This window comes from Prionailurus bengalensis, chromosome A2, assembly GCF_016509475.1.
Source record: "Prionailurus bengalensis isolate Pbe53 chromosome A2, Fcat_Pben_1.1_paternal_pri, whole genome shotgun sequence".
Lineage (NCBI taxonomy): Eukaryota > Metazoa > Chordata > Mammalia > Carnivora > Felidae > Prionailurus > Prionailurus bengalensis.
This window is the reverse complement of record NC_057348.1, coordinates 161,592,560-161,613,974: the sequence shown is the minus strand read 5'-3', so window position 1 is coordinate 161,613,974 and position 21,415 is coordinate 161,592,560. Positions and strand designations below refer to the sequence as shown.

The 21,415-nt window shown below is 46.2% G+C and overlaps 1 protein-coding gene and 1 long non-coding RNA gene across 3 annotated transcripts; one reads left to right on the top strand and one right to left on the bottom strand.

Annotated features, from left to right (window-relative positions):
* Positions 1 to 5,094: 5,094 nt before the first annotated feature.
* On the bottom strand, positions 5,095 to 21,158 carry ZNF212 (zinc finger protein 212). 2 transcript variants are annotated; one of them, XM_043589834.1, is made up of 5 exons: positions 21,003 to 21,158; positions 9,484 to 9,873; positions 9,225 to 9,351; positions 7,287 to 7,376; positions 5,095 to 6,523 (listed from the first exon to the last, which is right to left on the bottom strand). In XM_043589834.1, exons 1-5 carry the CDS (start codon positions 21,024 to 21,026, stop codon positions 5,667 to 5,669), a joined length of 1,488 nt encoding a protein of 495 aa, XP_043445769.1. In that variant the 5' UTR covers positions 21,027 to 21,158; the 3' UTR covers positions 5,095 to 5,666. The 2 variants fall into 2 exon arrangements, with proteins under 2 accessions (XP_043445769.1, XP_043445771.1); XM_043589836.1 differs by having other exon boundaries at positions 5,095 to 6,520; positions 21,003 to 21,157.
* LOC122488485 lies at positions 11,019 to 11,351 on the top strand. Its single transcript, XR_006298626.1, has 2 exons — positions 11,019 to 11,282; positions 11,319 to 11,351. It is a non-coding gene; the product is annotated as an uncharacterized LOC122488485 (long non-coding RNA).
* Positions 21,159 to 21,415: the final 257 nt, after the last annotated feature.

The following is a 21,415-nucleotide window of genomic DNA, read 5'->3' as shown; positions in this document are numbered from 1 at the left end:
GCTGACAACACCGGATTTCCAAAATGGCGGCGCAGACCCTGGAGGAACAGGGGTGACTCTGCCAAGGTGTAGGTCACTCTGAAACAATGTATCCTCAGGCCTCTCCTGCAGAAGGTGGTATCGTCAGAGGTTGAGGCCCACCACACCACCACCTAGGGTCACTCAGCTTGGGGTCAAGATACTCAAGTGCGAGTGCCCTATCGGCACATTATGAGCCAAAGGATAGGCACAGCTCAGAAAAAGAATTCCTGTGCCCCCCTCCACACACACCCTATTTCCAAGCTTGTAACTTAGATTAGGAAATGGGCCCATGCAGAATTATAAAGCATTAGGAAGGGAAGTATTAGCAGAGGGAGACCAGAAGTATAACCACGCCCCCCACCTTCTCCCGGGAGCCTAGTGTAGACAATACTGAGCTCCCTATCCCGGCAATACCCATTATACAGAATCATTCAACAACCGTGGTGAGCATGTAAGTGCAAAGCCCTGGTACTCAGAGCTGTAGAGTCTGGTCCCTGTCTTCAAAACGCATCACATCCTGTTGACTCTACCTTAGCGATCTCGTCCAATATCCTTGTCCGTCACTCTCTTCCCATCGCAGCTGTACCGTCAGGTCTTCATTGGCTCTTGTTGGCCTCAGAAACTTTCTAACATATCCCCTTACCCCAACCAAAAAAAGAAAGAATACAAAAAAACCCACCCCACCCCACATGATGTAACTCTCATTACATTAATATTCCCAAATCACAGCTAGAATCAGTTCACCATTTTGCTCAAACTCTGAGCTCTCCATTACTAACTCAATAAAATCCAAACTCCTGAGGCCGACTGCAACCTATCTTTCCAACCACATCCCCGACTATTCCTCTTCTCACATCCCACCCTCCAGCCAAATCTTATGAATTGGTGTTTCTTTGTACATGCCCTATAATGTCTCTTTTGCTTATGTTGCTTCACCGAGAATGTCCTTCTTCCCATCCTTTTTTTTTTAAGTTTACTTACTTATTTTGATAGAGCGAGCGGGGAAGGGCACAGAGAGAGAGAGAGAGAGAGAGAGAGAGAGAGAGAGAATTCCAAGCAGGCTCCACACTGTCAGTGCGGAGCCAGACACGGGGCTTGAACTCATGAACTGTGAGAGATCATGACCTGAGCTGAAACCAAGAGTTGGATGTTCAACCAACTAAGCCACCCAGGCACCCCATCCTTCTTCCCATCCTTAAAGGTCCAGTCCAAAAGTCCTGTCTTATGGCGCCTGGGTGGCTCAGTCGGCTAAGTGTCTGACTTTGGCTCAGGTCATGATCTTGTGGTTCGTGAGTTCGAGTCCCACGCTGGGTTCTGTGCTGATAGTGTGGAGCCTGGAGCCTCCTTCAGATTGTCTCCCTCTCTCTCTGCCCCTTCTCTGCTTGCACTCTTGTCTCTCTCTCTCTCAAAAATAAACACACATTAAAAAAAAAAAATTCACCTCTCATAAAGCCTTCCTCAACCCCCACAACTAAATGTAATTGTTCTCTGAATTCTCTTTTAAGTAGGCTTTGCACCCACTCCAGGGCCCAATTCGGGACCTGAACTCACAACCCGGAGATCAAGCCCTGAGCCAAGACCAAGAATTGGATGCTTAACCGACTTAAGAATTCTCTGAATTCTAACAGACCTTCAGCCTCACTTGGGACATACAATTTTACCTTGTATTAGATTCCCTTAACAGCCTGTAAACCCCAAGAGCAAGACCTCTGTCTGATTTAACCGTCCACATCCTCTGCAGACCTTGCACCCGGAGGCTACTCAGATACTTGTGAGCGGACACACTCTCAGGTGGAATGGAATCTTGCACCAGTCTGGGAAAGGGTTATGCAAACACACAGCACAAGGAGGAGACAGATTTTGATAGAATACAAACTCGACTAGGCCAAAGATCTGTTTTGTACACTTAAATATCCCAAGTATTTAAAAGTGCCTCGGGGCGCCTGGGTGGCTCCGTGGGTTGAGCGTCTGACTTCCAGCTGTTTGTCAGGCTCTGTGCTGACAGCTCGGAGTCTGGAGCCTGCTTCGGATTCTCTGCCTCCCTCTCTCTCTGCCCCTTGTCCGCTCACATCATCTCTCTCTCTGTCTCAAAGATAAACATCAAAAAAAAGTAATAAATTTAAAAAAATAAATAAAAATAAAAGTGCCTAGATGACAGGTGTGATATAGATTTGTTGAATAAAAGAAACACATGAGGGAAGCGTTCACACAAGGGGGCTTATAAACTGAGCAGCGAGGGACGCCTGGGTGGCTCAGTCGGTTGAGCGTCCGACTTCGGCTCAGGTCATGTTCTCCCGGTTCGTGGTTCCAGCCCCACGTCGGGCTCTGTGCTGACAGCTGGGGGCCTGGAGCCTGCTTTGGATTCTGTGTCTCCCTCTCCCTGGCCCTCCCCTGCTCGCGCTGTCTCACTCTTTCTCAAAAATAAACATTAAAAAAAAAAAAATTTTAACTGAGCAGCGAAAAATAAATAGTATTTGGTTCACAAAGAAGGGAATTCCTGGAAAATGGAAGGCACAGCTTATTCACTAAGTGGCAGGCAGCCCAATGTGGCAGCAGCAAGGATACTTTAGAGAGTGAAAGGGGAAGAAACTCGGAGCAGGTTAGGTTTTAGGCGGTCAAAGTGTAAGTTCTATACTAAAAAGCCGGCTCTTTGTCTTGGAGGAAAGCCCTTCTCCAATTCGTGTGCCAGGACAATGACTCTGGTAGCATAAAGGATGTGGTGAAGGGCAGGAGAGCAGTTAGGCTACCGGACAGTTTAGGTGGGCAACAATCTGGACCCTAATCTGTAGGAAAGGAAGGAGAGAAGACAGGACAGATGAGAGTCACTAATGTTCGGCATTTAATTCTTCCTTACTGTCGATTTAAAACTTTCTAACTTGATCATCCTTGTCCTTCCGACAGCTCCATTTCCCGTTTCCCTCCCGGCACCTAGCAGAGCCGGCAAAAGGTTGGTATTTTGTATCACACTCAAGAAGGCACCGCAGACACAGACGCAGACACAGACCCGGAGATCTTGTTAAAACCTGCAGACTCGGCTTCGGTGGGTCTGAGTCTGCATTTCTACAAAGCCCCCCGGCCATGCCGATGCCGCTGGTGCAACCCATGCTTTGGGTAACAAAGACTCAGAACCCAGCCTGGACCCGAGGTGCTTGGTTACGGTCAACCAGAAGCACCCATGGTCAAGTGTATGGGCTCTGAGGCAAGATGGCCTGGGTTGCCAGCAACCTCCGCCGGTCACTTCATCTCGCAGAATGCGAGATGTGAAACGGGGTATAATCGTACCCCCCAAGAGGCTGGTGTGAGGGCTGAGTTCACTTTTAAAAGAGTGCCTCACACATGAGGGCTCAGCAATTATTAGCCATTATTACAGTAGTCCAAAGGCCTGATAAATTGTTCTGCCTCAGGGAAAACTTAAAGGCTGCCAGAGAACCAGAATCCTATCCTGTCCTTTGTTTTTCTCCCCACAATGCCAAAGACTGGTCACATTAAGACACTCAACTGGCAGGTAAGGATATTCAAGGATGGGATTTAGGGGAATCCAGGATGCAAAAAAGCTTGGGGGCCGGAGCCTGTAGAAGGAACCTGGAGTAGCTCCAGAGGTTTTTCCTACATATATGTACGAAGCCCGACACCTCAGCTGAACACGGCGCCTGCATTCCCTTCATGTTCAATTTCTACACCAAGCCAGTCCCACACCTTACAGCGACCTGCGTTTATTTTTATCTATTTATTTATTCCTTTTTATCCCCACGTCCCTCTCACCGCTCCCATAGGCAACTGTAATGCCTTTAAGGTGTCACTTTTGGTTTCCAGGTGTTCTTACAAAATGTTTTGTGTACGTGCATTTCATATAAATGGTATTGTCGTAGATCCCGTCCAGTTGCTTACATTTTCCCACTCGGCACTGCATGTTTAAGATCAACCACCAATGTGGCCACATGCATATCCAAGCCGACATTCCTGCTACCCAGTACCCCCTGAGATCACACCCTACCTGCCCTCTCTTCCTTCCATCTCCCAACAACCAACACCCAGACTGTGTGCGGCCCTCGATCACAAACAAGGTCCCACGAATATCCTCGTACATGCCCTCCTCTCGTCTGTCCTAAACTGAAGTAAAATGCAGGTCAGGCTGTGACTTTATGCCTCTGTCACTGCTCCAGGTCAGCCACCTCTTCCATATTATTTGTCTGGAGAGAGGGAGAGAGAGAGAGAGAGACAGAGACTGAGACAGAGGCACAAAGAGAGCAGGGGAAGGGCAGAGAGAAGAGAGAGGGAGGCAGAATCTCAAGCGAGGCTTGAACTCACGATCCATGAGACCACGACCTGAGATGAAGAGTCGGACGCTTGGCTGAGCCACCCAGGCGCCCCTCCATCTCGGTATTCTTGACAAAGGGAGAAAAATATCCAACATGAGCATTTTTTTTTTTTTTTTTTTTTTGCTAGTAGCAAGTTTTATTCTAGGCAACTGCAAATCATCAAAGGGGACACTCACATAGGACCCAGAAGCCCACTCCCATCTCCCCAGACAACAGTGAGGCAAGCATTCAACACTCCTGAGAAATAAGCATTTCTGCGCTTTTTCTCCACCGTCTCTGGAACAGTCAATCCCAGAACTAATTTGGAACATGTGTAATCTGCACAATCTCAACAACTGGTGTAGTAAGAACAAACTCCAACACCCACCGGAACGAGTCAGACAACCATAAGGAACGAAGTAGTCTTCTACCCTGGGCGGCTGCAGAACCCAGCGAGGACCAGGTGGGAAGAGGAAGATTACGGTGAGAGACCGGGATTCCCGAGCAGTGAGCTCTTGGCTCCATGAGGGACTCTGTTCTCAGCAGGGGCTTTGGGGGTCTACTCCTACCGCTCTCCTCCTCTGGCTCCTCTGGCTCCTCTGGCTTCAGGTAGCCCCTTGTGAGACTGCCAAGGACCCCCATGACAGGGAGCCCAGCACTCTGCCCCCTGATCTCTGGCCTAAGTGTGGGTGGGCTAGAAGAGCCCCATAAACAAATCCCTCCTAGAGGGTAGGCCCAGTCCCCATGTTAGGAACAACCTCTACAATGCTGGAAATTTAGAAAACAAGGTCAGACTGTATTTTTTTTTTAAATCAACTAAAATCTAATTCCAAAAAAGTTTCTTCAGAACAGGGTAAGCAGTCATTTAAATTATGTCCTCTACTTGTTATTAACAAAGAGACTACAAAAGAAGAGGAAAGAGAGGGTTATATGCTTCCCAGAACACTTTTGCCCACCTGCTCACTCCACTGACCTGACCCAACCTCCCGGGAAGACCTGAGATGCTGGGACAGGCCCTAGAAGCAGCCACCGGTCCCTGCAGGGTCAGAGGGCCAACCCCAGCCCACGAGTATCAGCCCGAATGAGAAAACCAGAGACGTGAAGGTGCCCGAGACAGCAAGCTCCACAGCAGGGTAGAGACGGCAGGGAGAGGCGCGGCCCCCGACTCCTCCTCCTCCTCCACAGTTTTCAGCACAGTGTCTGGGCTCGGCCTGGTGCTTGGCCAAGGGAAGGCAAATCAACGCGACTCCCCTCAGGAAGAAGTCAGTCCCTGACTCTGCACAGTGTCTCTTCAGGGGGACCGATGCCAGCCCCTTCGCCCCCCAGACAGACGAGGGGCCGGCACCCTTAAAGCAGGCCGTTGGGCCTTCCCGGCTGCAGGGTCAGCCCACCCCGCTCCCGCTGGTGGATCTTCTGGTGCTGCAGAAGGTGCTGCTTCTGGACAAAGCTCTTCTCACACTCTGAGCAGCTGTAGGGCCGCTCGCCCGTGTGGATGCGCTGGTGCCGCACCAGATCAGATGGGTGGCTGAAGCTCTTGCCACAGTAACCACAGAGGAGGGAACTCCGGCTTTTCCTCCAAGGGATGTGGCCGGGCAGGGCAACCAGGCTGTTGGGCGAGAACCTCTCCTGGACAGAGTGGCCAGCACTGGGCCCGTCCTGCAGGTGGCAGCGCTGGTGGATCACCAGGCTCACCCTGCAGCTGAAGCTCCGCATGCACACGTCACACTGATGCAGCTTTGCCCTCTTGGACTGGGGCTTAAGTCGCGGCCTGGGTCTAAGGCTCTCCTCTGGCTCCGAGGCCATGCCCGGCTCCGAGTGGGTGTGCAGATGCGCGGCTAGCTGCTGCTTATAGCGGAAGCTGACCTCGCACTCGGAGCATTCGTAAGGGCCAGAAGCATCCCTTTTCAGCTTTACGCCCTGGCCACACTGCTGTTCCAGCTGTACCTGCCTACTAGGCTCCTGCTTCGGGGGGCAGCCCAGAGTGCCGCCACTGCCAGAGTCTCTACTGCCCTCGATGGGATCCTCCAGATTAGTGTCTCCAGGGCCTGGATCCAAGAAGACAGAACTACCCTGACCACCCCAGAGTTCAGTATGTTCTGGGCTCAGGAAAGCGTGCTCTTCTGCAATGCCTGAGAATTCTCCAGGAAGATCCGCAGAGCCTTCCTGAGTATACTGTATCTCCTGCTTGATCATAACCCCTTCTGCTGCCAAGAGAAAGAAGATCAACAAAAAAGATCACATTCTAGCACGTTCGGTTTCTTCAGAACTAAACAAACATCCGTGAATTTCAAAAGGGCTCAAATCAAAGCATCCCAGGATCAAGGGAATTAGGATAATTTGGAGGAGAAGGAGACTGGGTTCTAAGACCTGAAAAACTAAACCTATATTCATGAAGAAAAATCTGAATACTATTTTTCTAGAACAATGTTATAAATGATAGTTCTCTAAGGTTGTCCACAAATTTGTATTCAATTTCTATGAAAAATGGCAAAATACACTATAAAAACTGTACTAATTCAAGAGTGTTAAAATAATGTGAATGATTAAAAAAACAACCCTTAAACCTAAAGCTTCAACATTCACGTATCCAGCCCCAATCTTCCTGCACATTCCCCCCAAATTACCTGGCTTATAAATGCTCTGCCTGCCTCTCACCCAGATCTGACCAACTCCTAAGATCTGACCAACCCTATCTTCAATCTTCAGTGGGTTTTAACTAGAACTATTACGTACACTACTCTTATAGTAGAGCAGGCATGAGGTAGGATATGGTCATGAAACTCAAGACCTTCACAGCGGTAAGGAGTTAAGACTCCTTAGCAGGTGAACTAATGAAAATCATCAAGGAATCTAAAAGAAGTAATACCAGATGAGGTTGCTGACAATGTTTGGCAGTTTAGCAGTAGGAAAGCTCATTACAGGCTGCAGGGAGTAGGGAGAGGGATGGAATATTCTGGTTCCACTCACCTGGGTGGACATCACCAGGGCCTTCCTCCTCCAAGTCACCCAGCATCCCTGTACCCAACTCCGCTTCTTCTTCTGGCGGGCCAAGAACCTCTGGGTTGGAATAGGCACAGTGTGAGCCCAGGAGAGAGTAAAAGCTCACTGGGCACTGGTCAGTTGCCAACGAACAAGGTGACCACTGCCAGAGGGTTGATATTAAAAGCTGAAAAGATTAAAGGGCTACCGTTCTTGCCACTTTCCCCTGGCAGTTTGGGACAACTGGAAAATTAGAGACGATTAGAAAGATCTATTCAGTTTGCTGCTGCCTTCCACGCTCCTTCATGCGTTACCATGGCTCAAGTATTCGGCCTCTGGAGCCCGCTCCCCTTCCCCCAGCACCACCCTGCCCTCACTTGTACAGGGTTTCAAGTGCTGCTTCCTTTCAGGGTATCTAATTTCAACCATGCTGACATACTGCAAGGTAAGGCAGGCACCATTATCCCCAGCTAGGACAGCCGAGGAACCTGCCACTAGAACACATAACAGCCGAGGTCAAGCAGTCCCTTCTCTGGCCCATTTGCTACTTCCCTCTCTGCTCCAGTCATGCTGGCTTTTTTTTTTAATGTTTATTTTTGAGAGAGAGAGAGAGAGTGCAAGTGGGGGAGGGATAGAGAGGGAGAAAGACAGGATCTGAAGCGGGCCCTGGGAGGAAAGCAGAGAGTCCGATGCGAGGCTAAAACTCACGAACCATGAGATCATGACTTGAGCCGAACCTGGATACTTACAGACTAAGCCACCAAGGCGCCCCACACACTGGTCTTTCTGACATTCCTCCATGGAACTCAGTTGTTTTTTTTTTTTTTTTAATGTTTATTTATTTTTGAGAGAGAGAGAGAGAAAGAGCCCTAGTGGGGGAGGGGCAGAGAAAGAGGGAGACATTCATACAACATTCTTGTGTTGTTTTTTTTTAAATGTTTATTTTGAGAGAGAGAGCTGGGGGTGGGGGCGGGTAGAGCAGAGAGAGGGAGGAAGACAGAGGATCCAAAGCGGGCTCTGGGCTGACAGCAGAGAGCCGGATGTGGGGTTCCAACTCCCCAGCTGTGAGATCATGACCTGAGGCGAAGTTGGACGCTTAACAGACTGAGCCACCCAGGGCCCCCCATGGACTTCAGTTTTAAAAGATTTTGTTTACCAAAATCTACTTACTAAGTAAAAGCTAGTCTTTTATATATAAAGATATACATCTATTAAGCAGCACTTGTAATTAACACAAAATAGACATTGAGCTCACAGTGACTGGATCTAAGTCCAGCCAAATGCCAAGAAAATGTTTTGGTTAGCCTGTGCTGCCTGCCTCATCTTAGGTAACAAAGGATTTCTTGTCAAACAGTTTAAGTTTTAAAAACAGCATGAGGAGGGGCGCCTGGGTGGCGCAGTCGGTTAAGCGTCCGACTTCAGCCAGGTCACGATCTCGCGGTCCGTGAGTTCGAGCCCCGCGTCAGGCTCTGGGCTGATGGCTCAGAGCCTGGAGCCTGTTTCCGATTCTGTGTCTCCCTCTCTCTCTGCCCCTCCCCCGTTCATGCTCTGTCTCTCTCTGTCCCAAAAATAAATAAATGTTGAAAAAAAAAAAATAATTAAAAAAATAAATAAATAAAAAAAATAAAAACAGCATGAGGAGCCCTGGCCACACTACACTACAATGCATATGACATCTTATCTACTAGTAAATATTGTCAGGAACGGACTATGTGACCGGAGAGAAGAAATACACAATATGCAACACCAAGACCTTTCTAAAAGTCTTCGAGAACTGAGGACCTGGAGATTCCCATTTCTCGACCTGGCCCAGATCGACAGAGGAGCCAAAGCCGACTAGAATCACAGGTGTGGTCTGAGTCACAAGCTACTTGGCCAGGGATGTAAGATGCTGAAAGAGAATTCCAGGGAGAAACTGCTACTTACTCAGAGAGACCAGGGCCTCGTAGTTGCTCTTCATCACATTTCTGTAAAGCTCCTTCTGCCAGTCCTCCAGATTCTCCCACTCCTGCTCCGAAAAGCACCCTCCATCGTTTTCAAGTGACCTGGGCACCTGAAATCACAAACACTGCGCAGTGAGCGCCTCCAGCCACGGCTACGAAGGAAAAGCCAGCAAGTCAGAATCTTAAAGAATAAAAGGCAGGACTCCCCATCTAGCCTAATTCTTAATCCCCAAGGGGACTACCTTGGGGGCCTCCCCCTTGCTGTCCGGAGGCAGCCTCAGCACCCAGAAGTTCCTGTTTCTCAGCAGGTTCTCCATGTTCTCCAGCCGCCTCTGCAGCAGCCCGTACTCCTGCAGCAGGGTCCCCAGCACGGCCCACTTGCCCTCCAGCTGGTTCCCGAACTCCACGGCCGTCTTCTCGCAGTCCACCAGCTTCTTCTCGGCGGTGCCCGTCCGCCCTTCCAGGCTCTGTATCCGGGCGGCCTGGGCATCCACCTTCTTCTCCACGGCCTGAAGGGCGGCCACCACGGTCCACAGTGAAATCTCTGTGGTTTGCAAATAGGAGCTTTTCTCTGTCTCTTGTGGGGGCAACATGGAAGGAGTCAAAGGTGTGGAGCGGCGTTTCCTCCTGTGCTGAAGAATCAGACACAGGGTCAGTGTCGTTTCCAAACATCACGTAAAGGAAACAATGGGTCCAGTGGGTCCAAGAGTGTTTAGAGCTACCTAGTTTCTACTTTTGTTTTTTTTAAAGCATGCTCTTTTACATTCTGATGCTGCAAATGATACATGTACGTTGTAATGAGGAAATACTGAAAAGTAGAAGGAAAAAAATTATGTAAAATACCACCATCCAGAAGTAAGCTGTTAGAATTTTGGTGTATTTCTGTAAGGTTTTTTTTTTAATGTTTGTTTATTTATTTTTGAGAGAGAGAGAGAGAGAGAGCGAGCAAGCATGAGCAGGGGAGGGTAGAGAGGAAGACACAGAATCCGAAGCAGGGGGGTGAGATCATGACCTGAGCCAAAGTCAGATGGTCAACCGACTGAGCCACCTAGGCGCCCCTGTAAGGTTTTTGTTAATCTTTTAACTTATCTATTTTGTACATAATTGAAATTATATTGTACATAATATTTTGTTACCTGTTTTTCACTCTTAGCATATTCTCTAAGACCAACAAAGACACAAATCCCCAGTAGGACCTACAGGACTCAACTCCTTTATCTTTGTGCCCAAGCGGTTAGCACAGTAACACCTCCTAAATCCTTCATATATGTTCACTGACATGACGTGATGAAGTCTACTGACATTTGCCTTACGCTTCTCGTTTTTATGATCTGTCCCCAACAGCAGGAAAATCACTACAGCTGAAGCTCGACATGACTGAAACCAACATCTGGGAAGTCTTCCCACCACTCCCTCTTATTCCCCCCCCCCCCCTTGGACCACTGCAAGTTGATCTCAGTCCGAAACCCCCAGAGGCTCATGTTCTTTTATATGGCATACACTTTGTTCAAGGCTGCTTCTCCATCCACTGAGACCAAGACACTGAGAGGGAGTATCTTTGGAAGAACAGCTGGGGCCAGGACTTAGGGTCTGGAGAAACAGGGGCCAAAATGCAACCGACGGGCCCCAAACTCAAAACATACGCTTGGCCGTGACCTACTCCAGTTACTCAACTCAGTTCATTATGGAACATGTGGGTTAAAAGCTGAACTATCGCCCCTAAAAAAGATTTAAATGAAAGTTTAACCTAAAAGATCGATACAAGGCTTTTGGACAGACTCATTTCATCGCCTGTTCTGCTTTTCACTTTCACTCGCTCCTCTCCAGCTTCGTGGAGCCCCCTCTTGCCTTTCTGCCGCCAGCTTTCTGCAGCTTGCTGAGCACTTCAGGCAGACGGGCAGGTGGGTCAGGATCTGAGCAAAGGAGTAATTCCTCTCCTCTTGTACATAACAAAAGGCTGAAAAGAGTGGTTAAGTCAAGCTGCTACTTCTGTTTGGCACGATCTATTGAGATGGAAACAATTCAAATGTCTACGGACCAGGTGAATCAATAAACAATTCAAATGTCTACGGATCAGGTGAATCAATAAACAAACTAGGGTCCATTCTTATGTTACGGGTTGAATTTTGTTTCCCCAAACAGGTATGTTGAAGTCCCAACCACCCGTATCTCAGAATGTGATCTTATCTGTGTAACTATTTTTTTTTTAAGATTTTATTATTTTAAGTAATCTCTATACCTAACATGGGGCTCGAACTCAAACAGCGAGATCAAGAGTCTCATGCTCCATCAACCGAGTCATCCAGGTGCCCCGGAATGTGGTCTTATCTTGAGATAAGAATATTTACAGAGAAAATCAAGTTACATGAGGTCATTAGGTGGGCTCTAATCAAATATGATTTGGCGTCCTTATGAAAGGGGAAATTTGGGCAGAGACAGACGTGTACTTAGGGGAGACGATGTGAAGACACACACAGGGAGAAAACAACCACGAGACGGTGGAGGCAGAGGTCAGAGTTCTATTGCCACAAGCCAAGAAAAAACGCCTGGGGCACCAGAAGCAATGAGAGAAGCCTGGAATATCTGATTCTCCAATTCGGTGGACACCCTGATTTCAGACTTCCAGCCCCCAGAACCGTGAAGACGATACACCTCTGGTGTTTAAGCCCCCCAACTTGCAGTACTTTGTTACAGCAGCCCTAGGGTACATACGATAGAATACTAATACATTATTACTATATTAATAATTAGCGTATTAATCATACATTAGCAATAAAAAGGAACAAACTATTGACATATGTAACAACATGGATGGATCTCAAAATCATTATGCTAAGTGAAAAAGGCCAGACACAAAATGCCACCCACTCTATTCCATTTACATGACATTCAGGAAAGGCAAAATGACAGAGACAGAAAACAGACGAGTGGTAGCCAGGGGCTGGGGTGGGGGTGGGGGGTAAGGGGGTTGGAGGGCAGAAGGAGAGTGAATGCAAAGGAACACTTTCTGGGATGATGGAAATATTCTATATTTTGGTAACATGATGATAGCTACACATTTGTCAAAACTCACTGAACTGTATGCCTGAAGAGCGAATTATACCAGATGTAAATTGCATCTCAGTAAGCACGACTTAGAACGCCAAGAGAGAAGAAAATGTTAGCTGCCATGAAAGACGCCATAAACAAAGTCTAAAAAAACAGACAGGGAGAGAATATATGTAAACAGGGTATGAACTGGAAGGAAAAGATAACAACCCCAAAATAAAACTGCAAAGTAAGCAATTGTGAGTGCAGAAACGCAAGTGGTCAAGAAGCAGTCAGGAGTGCAAATATAACCAAGTAAAACTGCTTTTCACCCACCAGGCTGACAAACTTGAAAAAGAGGGATAAGGAGCTACATTCCGAGCTGACTAGGATATAAAACTGGCACTTTCATAACACTCCCAGAAGGAATGAAAACTACTACAAACTTCAGGGAAGAATATCTCATAAAAGTCATTAAAAACCCTCTCACCTAGCAATCCCATTTACCAGAATCCATCTTACAAAAATAAATGGCATTATTTACTGACATCCACACAGAGATTACTGGTAACATCCTTTGGAATAGTCGAAGCCTGGAAATAATCCAGATGTCTGTTCATGGTTAAATAAATTATGGCACAACCAAACAGGACCTTTAAAAATAATGAGTTAGGGGTGCCTGGGTGGCTCAGTCGGTTGAGCTTCCGACTTCGGCTCAGGTCATAATCTCGCAGTTGACGGGTTCAAGCCCCAAGTCAGGCTCCGTTGGACAGCTCGGAGCCTGAAGCCTGCTTCAGATTCTGTCTCCCTCTCTCTCTGCCCCTCCCCCACTCATGCTCTGTACCAAAAATAAACATTGAAAAAAATTTTTTTTAAATAATGAGTTAGATCTATGTGTATGATTCAGTAGAGTTTTCACCATACACTGCTGGTTAAAAATCCAACTTTTAGGGAAAGAGACTTATTTTAATGTTTATTTTTGAAAGAGAGTGCAAGCAGGGGAGGGGCAGAGAGAGGAGGGACAGAGGATCTGAAGTGGGCTCTGTGCTGAGAGCTGAGAGTTCAATGCAGGGCTCAAACCCAGGAACCACAAGATCATGACCTGAACCTGAGTCAGAAGCTCAACCCACTGAGCCACACAGGCTCCCCGGGAAATATATTTATTATGATCCCACTTTCCTAAAGAAGAGAAGATATACAAGTATATGTTTGTTTCAGCACACAGGGAGGTCTGAAAGATACTCAATAAACTGTTAACACCACTTACCTTCAAGGAGATGAGTGGGAGGGATTTTAACCTTTCCTTGTCAACTATCGTCTGACTTCGACAATAAACATGTATTTTTTTGTAATTTATTTAAAAAAAAAAAATTTTATTTTCAACATTTATTTTTGGGACAGAGAGAGACAGAGCATGAACGGGGGAGGGGCAGAGAGAGAGGGAGACACAGAATCGGAAACAGGCTCCAGGCTCTGAGCCATCAGCCCAGAGCGTGACGCGGGGCTCGAACCCACGGGCCGCGAGATCCTGACCTGGCTGAAGTCGGACGCTTAACCGACTGCGCCACCCAGGCGCCCCTTTTGTAATTTATTTTTTACAGAACTTCCATATTTAAGAGTATTCCTGATGGCAGTGAAAAATACAGTAAGTACACTTATTGGGGTGCCTGGGCGGCTGTCAGTTAGGCATCTGACTTCGGCTCAGGTCATGATCTTGTGGTTCATGAGTTCCAGCCCCATGTCAGGCTGTGCTGACAGCTCAGACCTTGGAACCACTTCGGATTCTGTGTCTCCCTCTCTGCCCATCTCTTCCCCCTCTCGCACTCTCTCTCTCTCTCAAAAATATGCATTAAAAACCAACCAACCAACCAACCAACCAACCAACCAACCAACCAACCAGTACTCGTATGTTGCCCATACTTCTGGATATTCCAGGGCAGTCCTGCTCGAGTGTTCTATTATACTGAGATCAAGTCTCATACAATGGGACTGCAGCTATGGTCTGAAACCCGTCACCATTAAGCATAAGACACAGTCCTTGCTAAGGAACCTGCAATCTGCTTGACTGAAGTACAAAATAATGAAATAACATCCTAAAGTGGTATTTGATTAAGGTGGACTAAATAATATTTAAGGTCACTTCCAACTCTGAGATACCATGATTTTTAAATACTGAATAGTTTAAATAAACTACTTAATGCATAAGATCTTATACATCTTATGTAGTGGCAACAAAGCACGTAACTACCACTCAGTTACAGATATATAGCCTCTGAAGTCCTCGGTATGACTCTCTGAAGTACTATCCTGAATTTGATTTTTCACTATTTTCTGTTTCATGTTTTCACCAAATGTTTGTTTCCAAAACAATGTATGCTCTTTAGTTTTACATATTTTAGGACTTTACACAAATAGAATCCTTATTTCACAACTCCTAAGAATATCCTGTTGTTGCAGATGGCTGTAATTAATTCATTTTCACTTCTAAATAACAATGTGCCGATACCACGATTTACTTTTCCGTCCCATTACTGACGTGTCCTCCACCTCTGTCATCGCAAACAGTGCTGCAATGGACCAGACTGTGCATGGCTCCTAACAGACACAGCCCAGTTTCCTGAGGGTATAGTCCTAGAAAGGGAATTGTCGGCTAATAGGGTAAACATCTTGAACTTCAGTAAATATGCCAAATGTTTTCTAAAGTGGTTGTATCAATTGCACTCCTATCAATAGTATGTGCATATTCTAGATGTTCCCCAATTATGTGTTCCTGTCAGACTAGTATTTTGTCCTAATAGGTCTGAATTGACATGTCCTCATGGTTTCCATCTCCATTTTCCTTGATTACTAAGGGTAAGCATATTTTAAATGTTTATTGGCCATTCAAGTTTCTTCAGTGAACTACTTGCTCAGTCTTTTATCCATTTATCTTTTGGGTTATCTGACTTCCTTACCATGTCAGAATTTCTCTGAAAATTCTGGAAACTAATCTTTATCCATGCTATATGTGTTGCAAATATTGTCTCCTTATTTGTGCATTTAAAAAGTTTCCTTTAGGGGCGCCTGGGTGGCGCAGTCGGTTAGGCGTCCGACTTCAGCCAGGTCACGATCTTGCGGTCCGTGAGTTCGAGCCCCGTGTCGGGCTCTGGGCTGATGGCTCAGAGCCGGGAGCCTGTTTCCGATTCTGTGTCTCCCTCTCTCTCTGCCCTTCCCCCATTCATGCTCTGTCTCTCTCTGTCCCCAGAATAAATAAACGTTGAAAAAAATTAAAAAAAAAAAATAATAAAAATAAAAAATAAATAAAAATAAAAAGTTTCCTTTGCTGGGGCGCCTGGGTGGCTCAGTTGGTTAAGCGTCCAACTTTGGCTCAGGTCGTGATCTCACGGTTCATGAGTTTGAGCCCCACATCAGGCTCACTGCTGTCGGCACAGAGCCTGCTTCGAATCCTCTGTCCTCATCTCTCTGCCCCTCTCTTGCTTGCGTTCTCTCAAAAATAATATTAAAAAAAAAATAGGGGCGCCTGGGTGGCGCAGTCGGTTAAGCGTCCGACTTCAGCCAGGTCACGATCTCGCGGTCCGGGAGTTCGAGCCCCGCGTCAGGCTCTGGGCTGATGGCTCGGAGCCTGGAGCCTGTTTCCGATTCTGTGTCTCCCTCTCTCTCTGCCCCTCCCCCGTTCATGCTCTGTCTCTCTCTGTCCCAAAAATAAATAAACGTTGAAAAAAAAAAAATTTTTTTTTTTAAAATAAAAAAAAAATACTGTATTGCAAAAAACAATGCTAACCATCACCTGAACTTTTAGCAAGTCATAATTACCAGTCACAGAACTTCACAACAAACATAATAATAATGAAAAACTTCAAAATATTGTGAGAATTACCAAATTGTGACCCAGAGACACGAAGTCAGGAAATGGTATTGGAAAAATGGCACTGAGAGACTTGACATAGGGTTGCCACAAACCTTCAATTTGTAAAAAAACAAAGTATCTGCAAAATGCAACAAAGCAAAGCTCAATTAATTGAGGTATGCCTGTATGTTGATATTATATATTGACAGATATATGGCTAAAAAAATATCTGTGCTGTCCGACAGCCACTAGAAGCACATAGCTATCTAAATCTAAATTAACAGAAACTCAATTAAAAATTCAGTTTCTCAGCCATACTAGTTACATTTCAAGTGCTTAATAGCCATGTATATATATATATATGACTATATGAACAGTGACTATATTTAACAGTGCAAAACAGAGTATTTCCATAATCTCAGAAAGTTCTATTGGATGTGCCACACCTTACTAATTTTTTCTCTGCTTGATAAAAACTAAAGTTTTGTTAGTCTTCTACTATGCTAGTGAATTTTCCTTGTAGTTGTCAGCTTTTGTTTTATATATTTTGAGGCTATGTAATTAGATGCAAAATATTAGAAATGTCATATCAAGCTGGTAAATTGAATCTTGACCATTATAAAAGTAGTAGTACCCCCTCTAGCTCTAGGAATATTAATATAGTTGAGCTAATTTTCTTTTGATTAATATTAGCCTGGTATGTTTTCAAATTTTTTTTTTTTAATGTTTATTTACTCTTGAGAGAGAGAGAGAGAGACAGAGCATGAGTGAGGTAGGGACAGAGGGAGAGGGAGACACAGAATCTGAAGCAGGCTCCAGGCTCTGAGCTGAAGATCCATGAGATCATGACCTGAGCCAAAGTCAGATGCTTAACTGACTAAGCCACCCAGGCGTCCCTCAAATTCTTTTATGTTCAACCATTCCTGTAATTTTATCTTTTAGTTGTATCTCTTATAAACTAGATAGTTGGATTTTTTTCTCATCTTGACAAATATTGCCTTTTAACTAGAACATTTTGTCCACTTACATTTATTGTAACTGTTGATCTATTTTTATTGATTTTTACCTTGTACTGTTTCTCTTCTCTTTTCATTGTCTTTGTTTTCTTGTAGATGATTTTTTTTCCTTATTCTATTACTCTCCCTTCTAACTTGCAGGTTTTACAGGCAAGTTCTAGTCTTTTAGCAAATATCTTAGATATTACAGTAAGCATACTTATAAAGGCTTTTGAATAACTGAATTCTGATCTCTTTCTAAGTTTACATGAATGCTTCCATGTATTTTAATTTGCCTTTGTTTTTAACCTCACAAAAGATTGTTTTATTTAGTCAATATTTGTTCAGATTTACCCATTTACATGGATCATCATACTTTCTTACATTTTCAGACTTTCCATTTGGGAAGATTTTCCTTTTACCTGAAGTATACCCTTTATAATTTCCTTTACTGAGAATGTATTGGTAGTAACATGGCAGTTTTGTCTGAAAATACTTTTTAATTTTAATTTTAAGAGAGAAAGAGAGAGAGAGATGGCACACAAGTAGGGAAGGGGGGGCAGAGACAGAGAGAGAGAGAGAGAGAGAGAGAGAGAGAATTCCAAGCAGGCTTCATGCTCAGTGTGAAGTCCAATGCATGGCTCAATCCCACCTTGAGATCATGACCTGAGGCAAAATCAAGAGTTGGACGTTCAACTGACTGAGCCACCCAGGCTCCCCCATCTGAAAATATTTTTTTCACCCTTGTCTTTAAAAGATCTTTTACTGAGTATAAAAATCTGGGATCACAGCTATTCTCTTCCAGTTTACTAACATCATTCTAGTTTGTCTGGCTTCCATTGTTGCTGTTGAGAAGTTGGACCACATTAATCTAGTGACACTTCATTTGAAGGTAATCTCTTTTCTCCAGCTACTTTTAAGAATTATGTCTAGGGGCGCCTGGGTGGCTCAGTCGGTTGAGCAGCTGACTTCGGCTCAGGTCATGATCTCGTGGTCCATGAGTTTGAGCCCCGTGTCGGGCTCTGTGCTGACAGCTCAGAGCCTGGAGCCTGTTTCAGATTCTGTGTCTCCCTCTCTCTGACCCTCCCCTGTTCATGCTCTGTCTCTCCCTGTCTCAAAAATAAATAAAAGCGTTAAAAAAAATTAAAAAAAAAAAAAAGAATTCTGTCTAGTATTCTCTATTTTCACTATTATGTGTCTAGGTAGAGATTTTTTTTCCGTTTATCCGGATTGGGATCCCCTGGGTTTCTAATGTATTAATGTTTGCATCAGTCCTAAATAGCCTCAGTCATTAGCTATTTATCAAATATAGCCTTCAGTGCAAAGTGTTAAGCGTGCATGCACCTTCCTTCTGGAATTTCAGTGTTTTTCTTTCTTTTTTTTTTTTTTTTAACGTACTTTGAGAGAGAAAGCGCAAAAGATATAAAAGATGTGCAAGAGAGCGGAGGAGGGGCAGAGAGAGGGGAGGGACATAGAATCCTAAGCTGGCTCTGAGCTGATGGCAGAGAGCCTGATGTGGGGCTAGAACTCACAAACCCTGAGATCATGACCTGAACTGAAGTCAGACGCTTAACTGACTAAGCCACCCAGGCACCCCTTAATATGTTTTTCTTATGTAATTTCAATATCCAGAATCTTTGAAGGTCTACTTTTGTCCATTATTTTTACTGCCTTTTCCTTGTAGTTTTCATTGCTTATTTGGTAATGTTTTTTTTTTTAATTCAATTTTCCTGTAATTTTATATAGGGGAATTATTTGAAGTCGGAGTCAATGCAGATTCCTCCAGAGAAGATCTGTGTTTATTTCTGATACACAGCAGTACTTTAAACTACATTCTTGGGAGGTGGGGTGGGGTGGAATGCCTGGTTGGCTCAGTCAGTAGAGCATGCAACTCCTGATCTCAGGGTAGTTTGAGTTCAAGCCCCACACTGGGCATGGAGTCTACTTAAAATAAGAACTAAGTAAATATAAACTACATTCTTGGCTTGAGGTTTCTTAGACCATCCCATATCAGAGTCACCATAAATTCTCAAGGGACATCTTGCATCTATCTCCCAGCACCAAGGTTTCACACAATTTTCTGTGTAATACTGGGAGTTAAGAGCTTACGTTCAGTTCATGCTGAATGCTGCCCTTTGAAGTCTCCATTTTAAGGATTTGGGGCAGGAAGCTTCTTAGACACACACACACACCCGCCCCTTAAGTTTTGTCTCCTGGTTTTCAGGTCCTTTGGGACCATAAACACCAAAGATGAATGTTTAGCAAATGCCCTCCAAGTTGGCCTCAGAACTCATCTTTGGGCTCCAAGTATTCTTTATTAACTTACATTTCTGATATATTTAAGTGGTGTTCCCCCCCCACACACACACACCCCCATTGTTTCTAGCTGTCTTCATCAGGGTGCCTACTTGGTCAGTGTCAAAGGAAAGGTACGGAATCCTCATCTGAAGCGGTAATATCTGAGAACAGACGAAACGATTTAAATACATTCTACAATGACAGATCTTCAAGTTATTTAAAGGGCGGTATGGGATTTTGGTGGATCTTTTAAGGCTCTTTTGACAAGGTCTGTTGGTGACACGCACGGAACGGTGCCCTGACACTGACGAGTCAGAAAGAAGTACTCTGGAGGTTAGAACCTTGTCGTCCTGCCCCACTTTAGTACCAATTTGGTCTTGAGGAAAAGCCAAGTCTTTGACTACAACAGCTGAGATGAAAAGGGTCAGAGGAGGCAAATATTATAAACATTTGTGTCTCTGCAATTCCACTGTAACTTCTTGAAAGCAAACACTGCCTTCTCCGAGTCTTCCAGTCCTTTCTCTCTTCCAATCCTTTCCCTCCTAGTTCTCACCCACCTTCTACAAGAATCAAAAAGGAGCAAGTTTAACCTGCTCATGGTAAACTTTTCACCACAGGCTCTCCTTAGCGCCCAATTCTCACAAAGATCTCACGTCATTCCGAAAGTGTTTCTAGACCCAGAAATGCTTCGTCAAAAACTAATTTAATTCCCTCTGTCCTTTCCAGAGCAAACCTCCTTGTGTTACCAAAGTAACCGCTAGTAAGAAAATGTCAGAGCTAGAAGGATCCTCTGAGATCATCTAGTAAACCAGTCCTAAACTCTCCATCTCTAGCCAAAGAAAGGGAGGCCCAGGGTGTAAACACAGTTGCCTAAAACCAGTCAAATGGGTATTTGAGAGCTGAGTTCCCCAGTTTCCTGACTCCGTAACCGGGATTTTCTTCACCCCCCAAGCTCCGTGTCTTGACATCCCCTGAATGGGGACGAATGGGGGCGAATGGGGGCGAATGGGGACCGGGGAAAGGGGGAGAGACCCGAGAGCTTCACAGGCAAAAGCAGCAACTACACTGTGGGGTAATACCTGTCCCCAAAGGGAGGAAGCCCGGCCTGATTTCACCCTGTGGCCGCGACCCAAGTACAGAAGTCTGCAGCAGGAGAGAGTGACAGAAAGAACGAGCAAAACACACCAAGCTGAGAACATGCGGGGAGGCCGTGAGTCCTGGGGTCCCGGGGCACCACGCGCGCTCGCTGGCAGAGATGGCGACCCGGGGTTTCCAAAGCGCGCCACCTCTCCAGCCTGGAAGCGCATGACGAAAAAGTGTGGGGACGGTCGCAAATCCAAGAACACGAAACAAGCCTCGGAGAAGTTTCTCGGCGACGGTGCGTGGCGCTGGGGCTCCGGCCCGACGCGGAAGGAGCCGGAGAGGGGTAGGGCAGAGCCCGGGGGTCGCGGGAGGAGGTCGGCGTTCGCCAGCAGCAGCCCGGGAGCCCCCCGGACCCCCAGCCCCACCGGAGTCCGGACCTCGAAGCCCCGCCCCGGCCAGGAGCTCCGCCATCCCGAACGCGCCCGCCAGTCGGTGCCAGGAGGACCCTTACCCGAGTAGGCTCCGACTCCGCCATGGCTGCCAGTCGCCCCTCAACACCCGGGCCCCGCCTGATAACCCTCGGGCTGCGTGCCGGTCCCCTGGGCGCTCCCTGCCCCTCCTCGAAGCCGCCACCAGTGCCGTGTTGATACAAGGTGCATTGTGGGAGTTCGGCCCTCCGGCGCCAAGAGCTGCTCCCGCCGCTCGTCCTCACCGCGCGGAGTTTCTAGGGCGCCTCCGTGCGGCCGGAGGGTGAACAGCAGCTCGGCCCTTGGGCCCAGACTGTGCGACCTTAGAAGGGCTCTGTCCCTCCAAGTCAAGGGTAGGTTCAGAATTTAAGGCGAACGCGGGCCTCTTCTACGTGCCGAGCGCTGGGCCAGGTGCTTTGAGGGATATAAAAATGTATACAAGTCAGACTTTGCTCTG

Excerpts from the sequence above, each read along its gene's own strand:
- ZNF212 (XM_043589834.1), bottom strand. The coding sequence starts at position 21,026 with ATGGCGGAGTCGGAGCCTACTCGG. Across the intron at positions 7,377-9,224 it reads CGAGGCCCTGGTCTCTCTGA|AGGTTCTTGGCCCGCCAGAA; the intron begins GTAAGTAGCAGT and ends ATTCCAACCCAG. Across the intron at positions 6,524-7,286 it reads CCCTGGTGATGTCCACCCAG|CAGAAGGGGTTATGATCAAG; the intron begins GTGAGTGGAACC and ends TTCTCTTGGCAG.